At 37.1% G+C, this 17,769-nt stretch overlaps 1 protein-coding gene across 1 annotated transcript in view; it reads right to left on the bottom strand.

Moving 5' to 3' along the window:
• Positions 1-6,492: 6,492 nt before the first annotated feature.
• The window catches only part of CPS1 (carbamoyl-phosphate synthase 1), a 144,007-nt gene continuing 132,730 nt past the window's right edge, over positions 6,493-17,769 (bottom strand). Inside the window, exons 34-38 of the mRNA XM_065880767.1 lie at positions 17,539-17,637; positions 12,710-12,769; positions 11,861-11,973; positions 8,300-8,429; positions 6,493-7,571 (exon numbers count right to left, since the gene is read on the bottom strand). Coding sequence (XP_065736839.1) covers positions 7,473-7,571; positions 8,300-8,429; positions 11,861-11,973; positions 12,710-12,769; positions 17,539-17,637 — 501 coding nt within the window. The 3' untranslated portion in view covers positions 6,493-7,472. The remainder of the gene's footprint in view (positions 7,572-8,299; positions 8,430-11,860; positions 11,974-12,709; positions 12,770-17,538; positions 17,638-17,769) is intronic.

The raw sequence follows: 17,769 nt of genomic DNA, 5'->3' as shown, positions 1-17,769 counted from the left end.
ATAATAATGGCTAACACTTACCATAGCACTTACTCTGTACCCAGCAGTATTTCAAGTACCTAATTTCATTTTCTCAATCTTACGATCATGACAAACCTATGAATAGGGATTATTATTCCCATTTTATGGAGGAAACTGAAGTATGAAAAATGTAAATAAGCTGCTCGGGATCACACAGCTACTGAGTGTCAAGAGCCTGGATTCAAACCCAAGAAGATTGGCTCCAGAGTCTGGCTTTTAACCACTGACTACACACCATTTCCATTCTGCCTCTCATGGACACCTGAAACTCTCGTGATTAAAACAGAACTTATCATTTTTAACCAAAACCCAGTACTAACTCCTATGTTTATTAATGCCAAAAACATCACATGATCTCTCACCTATTTGCTCAGGCAAACATGGAGCTCTGAATCTGAGTAACCCCTCTCACTCATCCAAACAAATCGTGACAGTTCTTTCTCCCAAATATATCATTCTTCAAATTGATTTCTCTTTCCTATTCCAGTCCAAGTGATTCTTGTCTCTCCCTCTCTCTCTCTCTCTCTGTCTCTCTCTCTCTCTGTCCTGGATCAGATCACTGCGTTAGCCTCTTAACTAGTCTCTGCCTCCAATCCTGGCTCATACAATCCATTCTCCGTTCTGCAGTCAAAGTGAGTTTTCCAAAATGCTAAAGTAATTATGTCACCTTCTAACTTAACTTCAACAGTTTCCTGCTATCCTTAGCAAAGTGTCCAAATTCCTCAACATGGCTTATAGGGTGCTTAGGGTTTAGTCTGTGCTATTTCCCAGCCTCACCATCAACCATGCATGAGTGATGCTCCAGTCACACTCAGCCTTCTTCAATTCTTCAAACGCAGTATGTTTTCTTTGCCTCGGGGTCTTCACACACATTATTTTCACTGTGCATACACACTGTAGAACACACCACACTTCTTCACCTGGCAAATTCTTACTTATCCCTCGAGTTCCAGTTTATGGAAGTCTTCCCTGCTCTGCCCCAGGCATGTGTGCACATAGCCCCTAAATTTCCCTTACAAAAGCATTAATCAAGTTCTATCATAATAGTTTTTTTTAAACTCTCTGCATCCACCTCTAAACTGTAAACTTCATAAGTCCAAATCTATTTTATTTATAGACGCTCAATAAGTGTTTGTGAATTTAATGAATAAATACAAGACACAAACGGCTAAAGAAAAGTGATACAGAGATACTATATACAAGAAACTACATACTCTTAAATTGTCTATTTTCTACCAAAAAGTAGATTTGCATGGCTATTCTGTGTGAACTACTCTACAATAAGCAATTATAAAGATGAAAAAGGAATGGTGAGTGGCCATGAGCAAACTACAATGGAGAAAGAACAAATGAAGGTATAGATTAAACATCACTCTTGGAGGTTGATAAATATGTGCTTATTTAAAATCATGGTCACTGAGATATACACAAGTATTGATAAGATTACTGAAACAATAACTAAGGTTGAAGAGAATTCTGTTGATCTAGCCTTGAGGAGAAAGTTGATTGAAGATTTTGGAAAATTAGTGTTTACAGGGTTTCCTTTACAAACTCTGCTGCCCCCTAAATTTATGAGGAGTGAAATTAAGACTGGAGGTCCGGTGTAAACTGGATCAAGATCCCTTAGCCAAAGGAGGAGATAGGAACTTATAACTAAAAGGGAGGACAGGAACACAATCATTCTGATCAAACACTTTGCACCACAATCATTTTTAAGAATCAAAATTTTATGGATTCAATAGTTTTGAACACCTATTATAATTTAGGTTCCAGGAATGTAACAGGGAAATATGTCCTTACTTTCTGCAGATCTGTGTAAGTACCAGAGACTCATGATTTCAGCTCTAGGTTTCAGGTTGAAGAAAATAAGTGCTGAGATGACCTGAAATTATTTATAGTGGAATAACCTCAATGAATCAAAGAAAACCATCATTGATTAAAAGCAACCCCTTCATATGGACATCAGTACAAATATGGTAATCAAAGAACCATGTGTTTCATGTACTTCTGAAAATATGTTTGAAATCACCCTTCCGGAGAGATTAGCATGGCAAAACCCAATTAGGGTAAGCCAGGGACCATTCCCTGATGAATCAATCTATGAAGTACCATGTGTTTACATTTATAAGTCCCTGGGGCCCCAAAGATCCACAGATTTCAACAGAGTCAGACCCTAGAGTGAGTGAATTACTTCTGAAGAAAACAGGACTTCACACAGTACACCAAGGCAGGTAATGATAGATTTAGCACAAGGTAACTTTTTGCTCTGGAGGCCCCCCAACATTGGGAAAGTCAATTCAGTGTTGCTTTATCTTATTCTGATATAATAAATAAAGTATGAACCTAATTTACTTCAAATGCTTGTGCCTCATGGTTTTAAAACAATCTCTAAAAATTCCTATTCACTCACGTCTTAACTGCAACAATACCATTTTCCCCCTGCAGCTCCCTATATATTTTAATTATGAAGGGGAAGGAAAGCCTATAAAACCTGGCAAATGATATGAAATTATGTCCTTAGCTTAATTAGAAAACATTCTTTAAAAAGGATCCATATGTAACTCCTCTTGAATGGAGAGATTAAAATAAATATTAGTCTAATTAAATTATTCCATATAAATTTCATTTGCAGCATTCTATGTGGAATTTTGTAAAGAGTTATGGGAAACACTTAGCAGAATATTTCTGTTATGCTAATGACCTCCAAGCCATGCCATATTCATCCTTCAGGACCTTGCATAGGCAGGTAGAAGAGAGACTATGAAGGAGATCACTGAATGCGCTTAAATTTCAGAAAGGAAAATATAGTTATCTAGACACTGGATATTAGAGTGTATTTTTATTAATAAAATACGTACATTTTCAAGTTATTTCTCTTTTTTAATAACATGTTTTGAGCTTTTGGATTCTCTCTCTTTTCTGCATGCTCATATCTCACCTGTCTTCATTGCAGCTGCCAACAGCACTGAGCTTTGTGTAGGAAATTATCACTGGGGAACACAGCAGTTTTGACTTCTTTGTGAGACTGCTTGTTTCTTCCTTTGATGAACAAAAGCACTTCTCCGGAGTTTGTGTGTTTCTTCTAGGAAACACCTTAAAGAAATAATTAGCTAGGCTGGTAGTTTCAGGAGAGAGAAAGTGAACCTTTACCGCTACCAGAAAAGCCTATTTTTGTGTTTTGGTCAATAATCAATAGTTTTCTTTGTGAACACAAGTCCTTTATAAAATGAAAGTTGTAAAGACCTATAAAAATGATCTTAAAGCAACAAGGATCACTCACAAATGGTGCTAATTTGACTTGCTGAGGTTTTGTTTTGTTTTGTTTTTTATTCATTACTGCATTGATCTCAACAGCTGTAGGTACTTAAACTCTCTTTCTGGACCCCTTGCACCCTACGCTGTGCACAAGAGAAGAAGTAGGGACAATTATTACCAATTTTTCACAGAGCCCAGGGAGCTGCTTAGGAGGAGGATGGACGTTCTTCTTCCTGCCACATTCCCCTCACACTCACCAATTGCAACAGCGTCTCATAAAATAGCACAGTAATATTCATTAGGAAAAATAGAATTTTTATACATAAGAACAAAGGAAAAAGAAGTGGTAAGAGAAAGACAGGAAAGAAGGAAATTTAAGCTAGTCTTTTTCAAGCTAAGGGTGTCTCCAGTGGTATATCATGAAAGGTCTTTGTGGATTTCATTGGGTGTATGTGAGCATTTATGGCACCTGTGCCTGCAAGGGAGCCGCACCAGCATCCAAATGGTAATACTGGTGTGTAATTACAGAGCACTTAACTGCATTCAGCCTTGGTTTGTTTCTCTGATAATTTCCACTTTCCCTGTTCAAGAAGCTGTGGACACTGTAGAAGCTGAGGTTCAAGTACCTGCAGCTGTTGAGATACATGAATGTAGTAGCTGTTTTTAAAAAAGTTTCCAGTAGGAATGCTGTTTAAGAGGAAAGTTTGACACAAGTACAGTTAAAATACTCTACTTACCTTTCCAAAGCTGTAAAATCCTACATCTCTAATTGGATCATTCTTTAGTCCTCTTTCTTCTTCATTTCACAAGCTGGCTGCGCTCCTTTACACCCCAATCAGTAGAGCTGGTCCTCCTTGCCCACTGTTGAATTCTCAGCATGGAAAATGCTAGTTTGATGTTTATTCAGCTCTACAGACATAGCCCGTATGTTGTCTGCACTGGTGATATATAACAGATTCAGAGGTTTTAAAATGTGTTAACCTGTTTGTATAAAAGAGTACAAATGTTCCAAAAGGACAAAGCCTTGTCAAATCTGAACACAAATCTGCTTTCATTTTCTTGCATTTCCCTCCGCCAACCAAACTACTGAATGCGTTATTTATTTGTGTTTAGTTCTTTCCTAAAATTTGGAACATTAGGAAACCCAAAGGTAACAAAAACAAAAATTAATATAATTTCATTTTCAGCACCTTGGAGAGAGTGTGTATCATCTTCCGTTTCCCCAAAACCCTTTATTTCAGGAACAAAAATATAGTGATTATTTAGAAACAGTACTGCTTGATTAATTATTAATACTCTTCTCATTTTATTGTATTTTACAAATAGCTTCTTCAAATTAATATAAAAATTGAGAGCCTTTATAAAATTTCCACGACACAAAACTATTACTTTGACCTTTTGGTACTTTCAGCAAGCAATTCTTTTGTTTCTAATTATGAGTTACTTTTCTAAATTGGTCACTAACTGCTTACTTTTGGTCAAAGTGTAATTTTTCTCTTCCTCTGAGTGTGTATATATACATGTGTATTTAGATAGATAGATACATGATAGATAGATACATGATAGATAGATGATTGATAGAGGATAGACAGAGAAAGCAATACTAAATCAAATGGGGTAAAATATTACCAATAGGCAAATCTGGGTAAAGGGTGTACTATTTTTATTTTTGCAAATTTTTAAGTGCAAAATTCTTTCCAAATAAAAAGTTTTAAAATTTCTATGTGGTTTAAACATGCATAACTAAGAATTCATTCTCAACCTCTCCCCATAGCTCTTTCTCTCCACACATGCCTTGAGCTCCAGGTATACCAGGCTGCTTGTAATTTCCTCAAATGAGTGTGCTTATCCTCTAGTCTACCTGGAGAACTACAACACACTGTACAAGACAACACCTGAGACTATCTCCCCAGAAAAGCCTTTTCCTGATCTCTGCAAGCAAGTATTTTCTTCACTGTGAGAAGTGATTTTTTTTTAACATGTCTGTCTTCATTAAAATACAAGATATAAAAAAATGAAACTGCATTTTGTGTGACCCTGGGCATGTTAATTAACTTCTGGTGCTTCGGTTTATTTATAATATGGAGGTGACAGCACCTACTCATAGGGATATTTTGAGGATTAAATGGGTTAACTCATGTAAAGGACTTAGAACTACCTGAGCAATAGCAGATACTCCATAATGTTAGTTACTTATTATGGTTGTGCTGGTGGTGTGATGGTGCAAAGTAATACAGCATCAGAAAAGTACTAGAATAATAGGTGTAGGAGGGATCATAGTATATTCTACACTAAAACTTGAAGAAACTCATTAAATATTTTTAGGTGAATGAATCGATGATCAGGGAGTATATTAATATAATATTATGGGGAAGAAGTAAGGAAGATCTTGGGCTTCCCTGGTGGCACAGTGGTTGAGAGTTCGCCTGCCGATGCAGGGGACACGGGTTCGTGCCCCGGTCCAGGAAGATCCCACATGCCGCGAAGCGGCTGGGCCCGTGAGCCATGGCCGCTGAGCCTGCACGTCCGGAGTCTGTGCTCCGCAACGGGAGAGGCCACAACAGTGAGAGTCCCGCGTACCACCAAAAAAAAAAAAAAGTAAGGAAGGTCTCAACCACAATGATAACAAGAGGGAAAGAAGGGGAAAATAAATTTTAAAAACCTTCATGTAGATCTATATCAAGGGAAAGGATAAAAGCTATTATGTCATTATCTTAGAAATTTCACAAAGCCACGTTTTAGGTGGCATTTCTGGGATATGATATCACCACGGCCATTGGCACTATGTTTCAGACGATATGGATCAGCCTCTGACTGCGTTCAAGTGCTTTTCTCTGTGTTATGCAAGACGTTTTTTAAAAGTTTAGTTTACTATATATGTGTGGCAATCATTAGTCAGTGTGTGATTATAGCTGTATGTTTGAAAGGGTCCAGATCAAGGGTAGTATATAACTACATAAAAAGATAATAAATTTTTAATGAGATTTATAAGCAAGCTAGGGGAGGAGAAAAAAAAGAGAAATGTAACAGTTTAAGCTTCATTAATTTTAATATTAATTTGTTCATATCCTATAGGGCTTTGAATAGAAAAAGTAAAAAAAGATATAATCTTGGCCCAAAACCCTGTTTCATCAGAGAAATGAACAGATTTTGTGTATCAATGTAAAAATAAATGAACACATAATAGCAAGAATACAACAAGAATACAACTGTCTGTTGATAGTATTTTATTTAAAAGTTCACAATTAAAGCGCTTGTAATAACACAAAAAGTTTAAAAGTGACAAAGGCTGACTGTAGGAAGGACTTTTCTTATATGTAGAAGGAACAAGGATCTTGTGCTTAAAATGTGTAAAACGCTCATCGCAGAGTGGGACTCAGTAGATCAACAGAATCTATAATCTGAAGGGAATGAACATAACTTCCAAGTTATTCCAAAGTTGGCAGGAAGGAGGGGGGATTGCAGAGATGGCATAAATCTGAGGATTTCACTTGGCTCAGGTTACAAATCCAAAGGAAAACAAGAATAAACCACCTCAGCGGTATCCACCATCTGCTGACATACTACAAAACACAAAACTGCAAACCAGTGTCCTTTAAAGAAATCCATACTTTAAAGACCTCTGTCACACGTCTCAAATTCAGCACTGTGGGAGGGCATAAGGATATTCCTGGTTAAGCCAGAGAGAATGATGATTACAAAGAAGCAATACACAGACATCACGATGGAGGAGTTCATAAATTAAATCCATATTTCATTTTAACCATTTTTATAGTATTCTGCCTTTGTTAAAGTGTCCTGAGTATGGCAGATGGTATTTAAAAACAATGACAATAGTGTCCGTAAAGTGTATATAGAAAGAGTTCAGAAGATAGAGCAGCAACTTTTTCGACCTTGATCATCGTTAATCAGCACCATAAAATGTTAGCTGCAAAGAAGCATGTAGGCAAGCTTAGCACACCAAAAATAAGGCATTTAGTAAAGGAAGGAATTCTCGTGAAGGACTCTCTAAGTAAGGTTTTTAAAAAGTGACAACAATTTAATTGTGAAAGAAGAGAATGTTAAGGCATAACTAAGTAAACTGAAATAAACCTTGATATCAATATTCGTCTCTGGGAAAGAAAGTTGTGAATCAGTTTCTCTAGATAAAAAAGTGGCTTAGGTTGATTTAAGAATGGAGATGGGGCATCGTTTCTCTATGCCGCTTTCCCAGCACCGTACTGCCTGTAGTGGAAGAGACTCTTGGCGTCCACATTGCGAGATTTCTTCACAGCTTCCGCAAAAAGTTTGGTCACCTGAAAATATAAGGGTAGGAATCTTAGCAACGCATATGAAATGAAAGAGAATGTTTAATGAAGCAGGAGTGAAAAGTCACAGTTTCTGTTCCCAATTTTCAAAGGGGCAGGAGATGGAAGACACAAACATTTTTATTTAACGGGGACTTTCTCCTGTATCTCAGACCTCAACATGAATAAGCTTATTTCCCCCCACCCCCGATGGGGATTAAAACTGACTGAGGGGGAAAAAATACAATGGGCAGAAAGTTAACGAGTCTTGACAAACATTTCTTCTCCCTGTGATAAATTTGGTGGGTCATGTCCAAGTGGAAGGGAACATACCTCCTGCGATCATTTCCTGTGAATTGGACAAGTGTTTGCACTGTATCTGGATCTTCAATGATCATTAACCTGTTGCTTTTATGCGGTGGCTTTCATTTAGACACGATGGAATAAAAACTGTGTAACTTTATTCCATGCCACACCACACATGTTATTTAAAGGATAATTGTATGGGTAATGAGAGAACCATGGCTATCCATGGCTTCTGATTATCTCAACTCCTTGATCACCAACTGTCTCAGATAGGCCATGACCTACCAAAATAGACCATTATTTTAGATTCTATTTAGAAATTCTTCTCCATTCTGAAAGTTACAAGAAAGGGAGAAGAGAGATGTGCATTCTTAAGGGAGGCGCAGAAATAAAAACCCTCAGGCAGGCTATCTTTGAGAAAAAGAACATACCTGGAAATTAGTGAGGAGAGCAATTCCACTGTCAACAGCTGTCCTCCGAATCACATAATTATCATGGACAAATTTAGTGTTGTTATTGGGGAGGTTAATCACCAAGTCAATGCTGCCGTCTCTAATCAACCTGGAGGAATAAACAAAATAAACACAAGTTTGCAGGAGACTATGTATATTTTATAATTAGTTTTTTTAAATACTAATGTAAATTACTTCTCTTAACCATTCAAGTCCATTCCATACTGAGTTGATTGACACCTGCCCTCCCTTATTCCTAAGCAGATGTACAAATTACACACATTTGGGGGTTATAAATTTTTGTTGTGTTCTTGAAAGAATTCTGGTGAATGCCTAACTAATCGAATGGAATTTGTTTCTCTTTAAAATGCTATCTATCCATAGCAAGAACTAGTAATTTGATAGACAATTATTTATTTTACAGGAGGTGGTTCCTCCAGCACTGAAGGCCATTCGGCCCCCATACTCCCCCCTCAGATCAACTTTACTTCATTGCCTGTTTTCCAGTGCCTTAGCTGATGGTGTGGAAATACAGGTCGCCTGATTTTAAAATAAAACATTTCACATTCTGTTGCTGGGCTACTACACACACTAGGAGACATTTAATCAAAATGTCAAAAGCATGAAGTATTGTTTTACAAAGCCCTAAGGAGGGCATATAGCATCATCAGAAGTCTACTAAAGTCAGAACAATGTGCCCTTCTTTTATTAATTTGATAATAATTTAGGTTACTTTCTTAAGAGCCCTATCAAATAGTATATCACATAGAATTTGGTATGACTTAGCCATTCAGTAGGCTGTAACATCCTGTAGCACCTGAGAATTATCTCCCATGTACCCGTGCCACATAGCTCCATAAGTGTTGATGTAATGGTGTTCTTGAAGGCTCACGTAGTGTGCTGAAATAAATGTCTTACAAAACCTAGTGATGTACAGAATCCTAAAGATGCTACCAGAAAACTACTAGATCTAATCAATGAATTTGGTAAAGTAGCAGGATTCAAAATTAATGTACAGAAATCTCTTGCATTCCTATACACTAATGATGAAAAATCTGAAAGAAAAATTAAGGAAACACTCCCATTTACCACTGCAACAGAAAGAATAAAATACCTAGGAATAAACCTACCTAAGGAGACAAAAGACCTGTATGCAGAAAACCATGACACTGATGAAAGAAATTAAAGATGATATAAACAGATGGAGAGATATACCATGTTCTTGGATTGGAAGAATCAACATTGTGAAAATGACTATACTATTGAAAGCATTATACAGATTCGATGCAACCCCTATCAAACTACCACATTTTTCACAGAACTAGAACAAAAAATTTCACAATTTGTACAGAAAAACAAAAGACCCCAAATAGCCAAAGCAATCTTGAGAAAGAAACACGGTGCTGGAGGAATCAGGCTCCCTGGCTTCAGACTATACTACAAAGCTACAGTAATCAAGATAGTATGGTACTAGCACGAAAACAGAAATATAGATCACTGGGACAGGATAGAAAGCCCAGATATAAATCCACACACCTATGGTCAGCATATCTTTGATAAAGGAGCAAAGAATATACAATGGAGGAAAGACAGCCTCTTCAATAAGTGGTGCTGGGAAAACTGGACAGCTACATGTAAAATAATGAAATTAGAACACTCCCTAACACTATACACAAAAATAAACTCAAAATGGATTAAAGACCTAAATGTAAGGCCAGACACTATAAACTCTTAGAGTAAAACATAGGCAGAAGAGTCTATGACATAAATCACAGCAAGATCCTTTTTGACCCACCTCCTAGAGAAATGGAAATTAAAAACAAACAAATGGGACCTAATGGAACTTAAAAACTGTTGCACAGCAAAGGAAACCATAAACAAGATGAAAAGACAACCCTCAGAATTGGAGAAAGTATTTGCAAATGAAACAACTGACAAAGGATTAATCTCCAAAATTTACAAGCAGCTCATGCAGCTCAATATCAAAAACAAACAACCCAATCCAAACATGGGCAGAAGACCTAAACAGACATTTCTCCAAAGAAGATATACAGATTGCCAACAAGCACATAAAAGAATGCTCAACATCACTAATCATTAGAGAAATGCAAATCAAAACTACAATGAGGTATCACCTCACACCAGTCAGAATGGCCATCAACAAAAAATCTACAAACAATAAATGCTCGACAAGGTGTGGAGAAAAGGGAACCCTCTTGCACTATTGGTGGGAATGTAAATTGATACAGCCACTATGGAGAACAGTATGGAGGTTCCTTAAAAAACTAAAAATATGACTACCATATGACCCAGCAATCCCACTACTGGGCATATACCTGAGAAAACCATAATTCAAAAAGAGTCATGCACCCCAATGTCCACTGCAGCTCTATTTACAACAGCCAGGATATGGAAGCAACCTAAGTGTCCATCGACAGATGAATGGATAAAGAAGATGTGGTATATATATATATATATATATATATACACAATGGAATATTACTGAGCCACGAAAAGAAAAGAAATTGAGTTATTTGTAGTGAGGTGGATAGACTTAGAGTCTGTCATACAGAGTGAAGTAAGTCAGAGAGAGGTAAATAAATACCGTATGCTAACACATATATATGGAATCTTAAAAAAAAAAAAAAAAAAGGTTCTGATGAACTTAGGGGCAGGGCAGGAATAGAGACGCAGATATAGAGAATGGACTTGAGGACACGGGGAGGGGGAAGGCTAAGCTGGGACGAAGTGAGAGAGTGGCATGGACTTATATATACAATCAAGTGTAAAATAGATATCTAGTGGGAAGCAGCTGTATAGCACAGGGAGATCAGCTGGGTGTTTTGTGACCACCTAGAGGGGTGGGAGGGAGACGCAAGAGGGAGGAGATATGGGGATATATGTATATGTATAGCTGATTCACTTTGTTATAAAGCAGAAACTAACACACCACTGTAAAGCAATTATACGCCAATAAAGATGTTAAAAAAAACACCAAAAAACCTAATGATGACATAGCCTACGGCATAACAACCAACCTGATCAAAGAATGGCAAATTAGGTAATACAATAGATGACATTACCATAGCACTCCCCCTAGTGTCCTGCATGCTGCAAGTCCTCAGTAAACTGACTGATTCATTGATGTACAACCTCAGTGAAATGCAGCTGAGCATTCTTGATATACACAATATAAGTTTGCCATAAAATACAGAGTGCTGCATTACATTCTTCATGCCCATGATTCTCACCACTGAGATCCTGGTGTCAGTCAAGGAATGGATACTTACTAGGAGACATTTTGAGAGATGCTACATATCACCATGTACATATATGGAATTATGTGTTTTGTAGTAATAGCAAAGTTCATGAGAAGGAAGCTTTACTATCGTTCACCAATTTCATCATTTTAAATTGGATGACTAAGAAGACTTTTAGAAGACTTGCTATAGGGTAAGGTGATATATTTACATCACAATAGTTCCCAAAGTTAATCCTTCATCTGTTTTGCTATCTCAGAATATTCTGCCCAGTTCTTACTTTCTGATGGAAGAGAGGCTGGGATTCTGTCCTTCTTGAGACGGCCACGCCACTGGGGTGGCAGGGACATTGTTGGCATTGAGCCAGTCTGATGTGGCTTCCGTAGCAAAGAGCTGCATTTAAGATGGAAAAATCGGTTACTGTATCACAGGGAAAGTTTTCACAGAACAAAGACACCCACTGGGACACACGTGTCATTTAAAGCATAGAACAGAAAAAACTGCTGAATATGAGATGCAAAATGATGTCAGAAATAGAGATTTAGACTCAGCATCTAGAGTCATGGGCACTTTAAATATTTTTAAAATATTTGCAGTAAGAAAAAATTTAATAACCTCAATTGTAACTGCTTTTGTAGAGGAGAAAAATAAAGAGTTGTTGATGGCTGAAAATTCATTGTTATTAGGCCAACAAACCCTCATGACCACAGGTCCAATGAGCCTTGGGACTCATTCTGTTTTACAGAACCAGGCTTTGTGTGGGGATATTCAGGGCAAAGAATTTTTGCCTGTAACTGTTAACACCTGGAAACTATGACTTCGTATGGAAACAGAAAAAGGAAAAATGGAAAATATATGGAAATACATTGAAACTTTATCCCAATTCTGTGTATGCAAAACTCTCTAAATTTTTAGCCAGCAAATTTTATTGTTTGTGGTAATTGTGTTAAAACTTAAAGCTAGTCTTTCTAATTAGTTTATTCCATGGAAGTTTTGAAACTGTCAAGTTAGACATCTTTCAAGTGGAGAGGTTATATTTTGCGCTATTTTATTCGCTAATATTCTTCAGTATTCTTTTCTGCAGATAGAATGCTGACAGAAAACAACTTAAAAAATTAATACCACATACCTTGAAGCCTTCATTGTGTAATTGTTCAGCCACACCAAGGAATTGTGGACGGAATGATTGCTGAAATTAAAGGAATTTAACTGAATTCACTTTCCAGATATACATGTTATTCATTTAGTCATGCAATATGGCATTCTCTCATGTCATAAAAGGCAATGCCATGTGTTGCCAGGTGCTTTCTATTCAAAGATGACAAGTTTTATCCTTCTATTCTCCTTTAATGAGTATAACCTCTTATTTTCCGATATAGATGAAATTCCATCCACATTGTCTTGCTTTCTACTGTCTTCTTACCCCTCAAATTCCTTCACCCCCTATTTAATCCACTTAGTCTCTGCCTGTAGAATCAGATTCACCCCAGCTCTGGATGAACCCTTTTCCTGGTCAGGGAGAATTTAAAGTCACCTGGATTAGGCGCTCAGCACCAAGTCAGCCTTGTTGGATGTTTTGCTGTTCAACCCGTTCTAATTGCTGAATTCTAACTTTGGACTGCACTTCAATAACTAGGCCCTGTCCTAGTAGTTCATGCACCGTTCCCTACAATAAGTCAATCATTTGGAACTCAGTTTGGCAAAGAGTAAAAGAATGGGCTCTGGAGTCACTAAGCTGCATTTCAAATACTGTCTGACCTGCAGATACCAGTCAGAACCTCATTATGGATCTGTTTCAGTGTTGTCCCCCAGGTGGAAAAGATAAACATCCGACATGACAGTATTGGCAGTTTCCAGCCAGGGAACTACTCTGCCTTCTGGTCTGGGGTGTTGGCTTTCATAGTCACATTATAAACTTCTATCAAACATGTATTGAACACTTGTGACACAAAATAGGCTCTCTACAAAAAGAAATTACAGCTGTCAGCTTGCATCTGAGTAGCCCCAGATTTAATAGCTGATTGAAAATACCTGGGTAAGAAACCATTTGTTACTAAAGGTGAAAAGTACAAGCTGATTTATTTCCTGGAAAACATTTATAAGGAAGAAAGTCTTTTAAAAATGATAAAAATAAATATTTCCTCTAATTATCATTTTCACATTAATCCAACTTCTGGCTACAGAACCAAAAGCCAAGTTAAGGCTGTGTCATGCCTGTGGACTCTACTGGGATGTCTGGATTTACAATGCTATGGTTGTTCCTAATGATTCTGTATTGAAGATAAAAGGTTATTCATGTCACTTGGAGTTGTCTTTTTCAAATAAAATGCCTGCTTTGTGTTCCTGGGCAATGCTGAAGCGCAGATGTCAGGATGGTACTCTTCACAAGCATCACTGAATAGCCCAATCAGAGGGGAAAAAACAGTGAGGGCTCTTGATCTACTCTAGAGTAAATCATTTATTGTTAAAGGGTATTCCAGAAAACTTCAAAACAAGGCAGATTGCCTACTCATAGCAACTAAAAATAAACCCTGATGGAAATATTGCAGGAAAGTCAAAGACGATTTTGTTGCCACATAAACCTACATTACGCCTTTCTTATGTTAGGATCTATGCTTATGGAAAGGGTCTTGGTAGAGACACAGTACATATAATAGTTGACAAGGATCCTTTTTTTTTTTTTTTTTTTTTTTTTTGCAGTATGCGGGCCTCTCACTGTTGTGGCCTCTCCCGTTGCGGAGCACAGGCTCCGGACGTGCAGGCTCAGTGGCCATGGCTCACGGGCCTAGCCACTCTGCGGCATGTGGGATCTTCCCAGACCAGGGCACGAACCTGTGTCCCCTGCATCAGCAGGCGGACTCTCAACCACTGCACCACCAGGGAAGCCTGACAAGGATCCTTTGACAAAATCTAAATCTTGATTTTTTTTTTCCCTAAGTCCTAGTTACGCAAGATTGATGTCACACACACACGATCTATTTGCTAAATGTTGAGTCGTGGTTGATACTTGCTAGTGATAAATTAAAATTTGAAATATGTGTTAAACTACCAACAATAAGAAAAAATGTTTCCCGGCTCAGCGTCCCTTTTGCCTTTCCTCCATATGTCTCTTTTCCCCAAATTTTCTCTTGCAACCTGCTGTGAAAAGTTAGAGGTAAGGTTTCTTCTATTAAATCTTTCTACTCATAGCAGGTAGCTGGTTCAGGGTGCGGCAATGACGAGAAAAGAAGACCTTTACTTCAAATAAATGTTATAGATGTTGACCAATCTCCCCATATATACATGAAGGAATAATAAAGCAAATTAACTGCGACAGTGCTGGCTACCAGGGCTCTTCTGTGATTGAAGTGTACATAACATCATGCTAAATGAATGTTTATCTCAGGAAATCAAAATGCAATGGTGGACTTTCTTTCTTAGTACATAACTCAACGAAATTTCTTCTCTTGTATTTACTGGCCTTAACCCCGTTTATATATTAGCAGTACTATTTTAGGTCCTTTTCAGTTCTGACTTTATGTATTTGGATGAATTTATATGAATTCTTCTGTCCAAGTGGAATCATGTTAAATAAAATGTGTTTTTTTAAGCATAATGTATCCTGAAATATGGAATTATAATTACTTTATCCACAGTTAATATGAAGCTTAGGTAGATTTGTTCCCATTCTGCCTAAGAAGATGTCCAGTGAGTTTTAGCTATTAACTCTAGGGTTAGTATATTCTGTCATATTGTTCAGTTAAATTTGTGATTATCCTTTTTAAAGAAATCACTATAAATGAAAATCCTCCATATAATAATGAAGAGATTATACACTGACTGTTGGTGATGGCAGCTTTTCTTTGCCTCCCATATAAAGTAGGTTAGAAAATGATTTTTGCATATCTCTAGAGGCTTAGAGTCTTAATGATCAATTTTACCACAGCTGCAAATATTTTATTAAATATAACTTTATTATTAAATATTTCTTTAAATATACTTTTTAAATTCTGTAATTAAAATACATATATATTTAAATTCCTTACATTATGTATGCATGCACAGGGAGAAAGTTCTTTGCAAAAATTCATGTAGCTGCTGGAACACTGATATCTTTAAAAAAGAATACACTGAAAGGTAAAACTTAAATGGACAAAACCTCATTGCTTTAAGAAAACTTTTTTTTCCCTACAAACCCCCTTTTTTCCCTACAAAGCAAAAATTCTGTTCACTGATGCCAAAATCACACTAGTACTTCATGGGGATCAAATTAATTTTTGCTTTACATTTCCCTGCAGCACTGGAACCAAACAAGGCACTATTTTATACATCACTGCCTTCTTAAAGTGGTATTTTAAAATGTTAGCACTATTCTGATTAGTTGTGAGGACGGGGACTAAGGGCATGGTCTCCTCTGGATGCCCCCAGGTCTCACATTAAACTTTAAGCCATAACTAGAAGTTGGAGAAATACTCTTATACTTGTGACTTAATAATACTTAATACCCATTATAATGTGATGAGTCTCTCATATGGTGTGATGTGTCTCTGAACTGCCATTAAGCTTCGCAATTGCAATTCATCTTGTTAGCTTCTGTTCTAACTGTTCACCATCGCCCTTCTGGCACCTTTCTGAAGCAAAATCCCAGTTTAGTCTTTGCAGAAACTTCTCCAAAGCCGCTACCCATCCAGTCTCCAGAGACTAATTTGCTGATATTAAGGCACTCTAATGCGACAGCATCTCTAACAATTACCCACTGATTTGAAAATACCTGGTATTATTCTAATTATATTTTTATTGATTTGTATGTAACCATGCAGGATTTGAAATTATTAAAAGTATGGCAGGGGTGATATATAAAACCATCTATTGTTATTATAGGCTCCAAGAATTACTAACCTCAAATGAAAGTGAATGATCAGTTGGGAAACATCTAGTATTTTTCAGGAAATTTATAAACAAACAGTTTGTACACTCTTGTAATAATATTCCAAGGAGTAATAAGAGTTTCCTGGCTCCCATTTTGCCCTAAGATTTACATTTGACTTGCAATAGTAAACTAATAATGTCCTTCTCACTGTATGAAGATATTCACGTATAATTACTTCACCCTGCTTTGACTTAGAAGGTTTACTAAGTAACAATATTTCAAGAACTTCCACAGTACACTGTGGGATGTGCTGACTTTCTTAAGCCCATTAAGTCACTGCCCTTTAAGAACTTTCAATTCGTCTTCGAGTGTCAGGCTAAGAAAATTTCTCAAATAATGCCCATGTCTTCTTCAACTTTGAATCTTTGACATTTAGTAGAAATTGAAATGTGAATGAATGAATGTAAGGAAGGAAGGAACAGAGGTCAGGAGGGGATAATACTGACTTCAGTTTGGGATGTGCTGTGTTTGAGACATCCAGATAGAGGTATCCAGCAAATTGTTGGAAACAGGGGATGGCTGAGGATAAAGATTTAAAGTTGATAGTTTTAGATGGAGTGGATACCACAGACATGAATGAGCTGGCAAAGGAGAAAGTCAAGAGAAAGAACTAGACACAGACATAGATACAGACTCAGAAAAAGAGTTGAGACCCAACCTTATGGAAAGCCTAGGTTCAGAGGCTAAGGAGGTAGAACTAAGAATAAAAATATAGAAAAGATGTAACCAAAGAGTAGAATAGAATCCTTTTGAAGTTACCCTAAATCCTGTTCAGGATAAGTATCACTTCACTAGATATTTTTTTCTTTTCTTTCTTCCTTTTTTTTTTTAGTTGTTTATTCACTTATTTGTGTTGGCTGCTGCAATGAGAAAAGGCAAAAATCAGGGAACAGACAGAGTACAAATGTCCGTTCTTTCTAGAAGTTGCTGGGGTTTTTTTAGTGGAACTTTAAACAAATCTCCCCTCTTCTATACCACCATTAAGGTCATTTCCCCCACCAACTCCCAGCATGCGCCCACAGGCATGCATACAACCACACACCACTTACCTGAATTCCAATCAGGATGCCTTTCTGGGGTATCTTAAATCCTGTGGAAAGCATTGCCTTTAGGAATGCGGTATGAATACCTTCACCAAAGCAAGCCACCTGTTTAGAATAAATGAAAAAAATAAAGTAAAAGAAAGCAAATGATAGTCACCCAACCTTACCAAAAAACAAACACAGATGAAAAGTCAGAGACTCCTATGCTAGACTTTATTGAGTTACCCAAGGACCATG

This window comes from Phocoena phocoena, chromosome 7 (assembly GCF_963924675.1).
Source record: "Phocoena phocoena chromosome 7, mPhoPho1.1, whole genome shotgun sequence".
NCBI lineage: Eukaryota > Metazoa > Chordata > Mammalia > Artiodactyla > Phocoenidae > Phocoena > Phocoena phocoena.
Note: the sequence above shows the minus strand (reverse complement) of the source record. Positions and strands in the feature narration are given on the sequence as shown.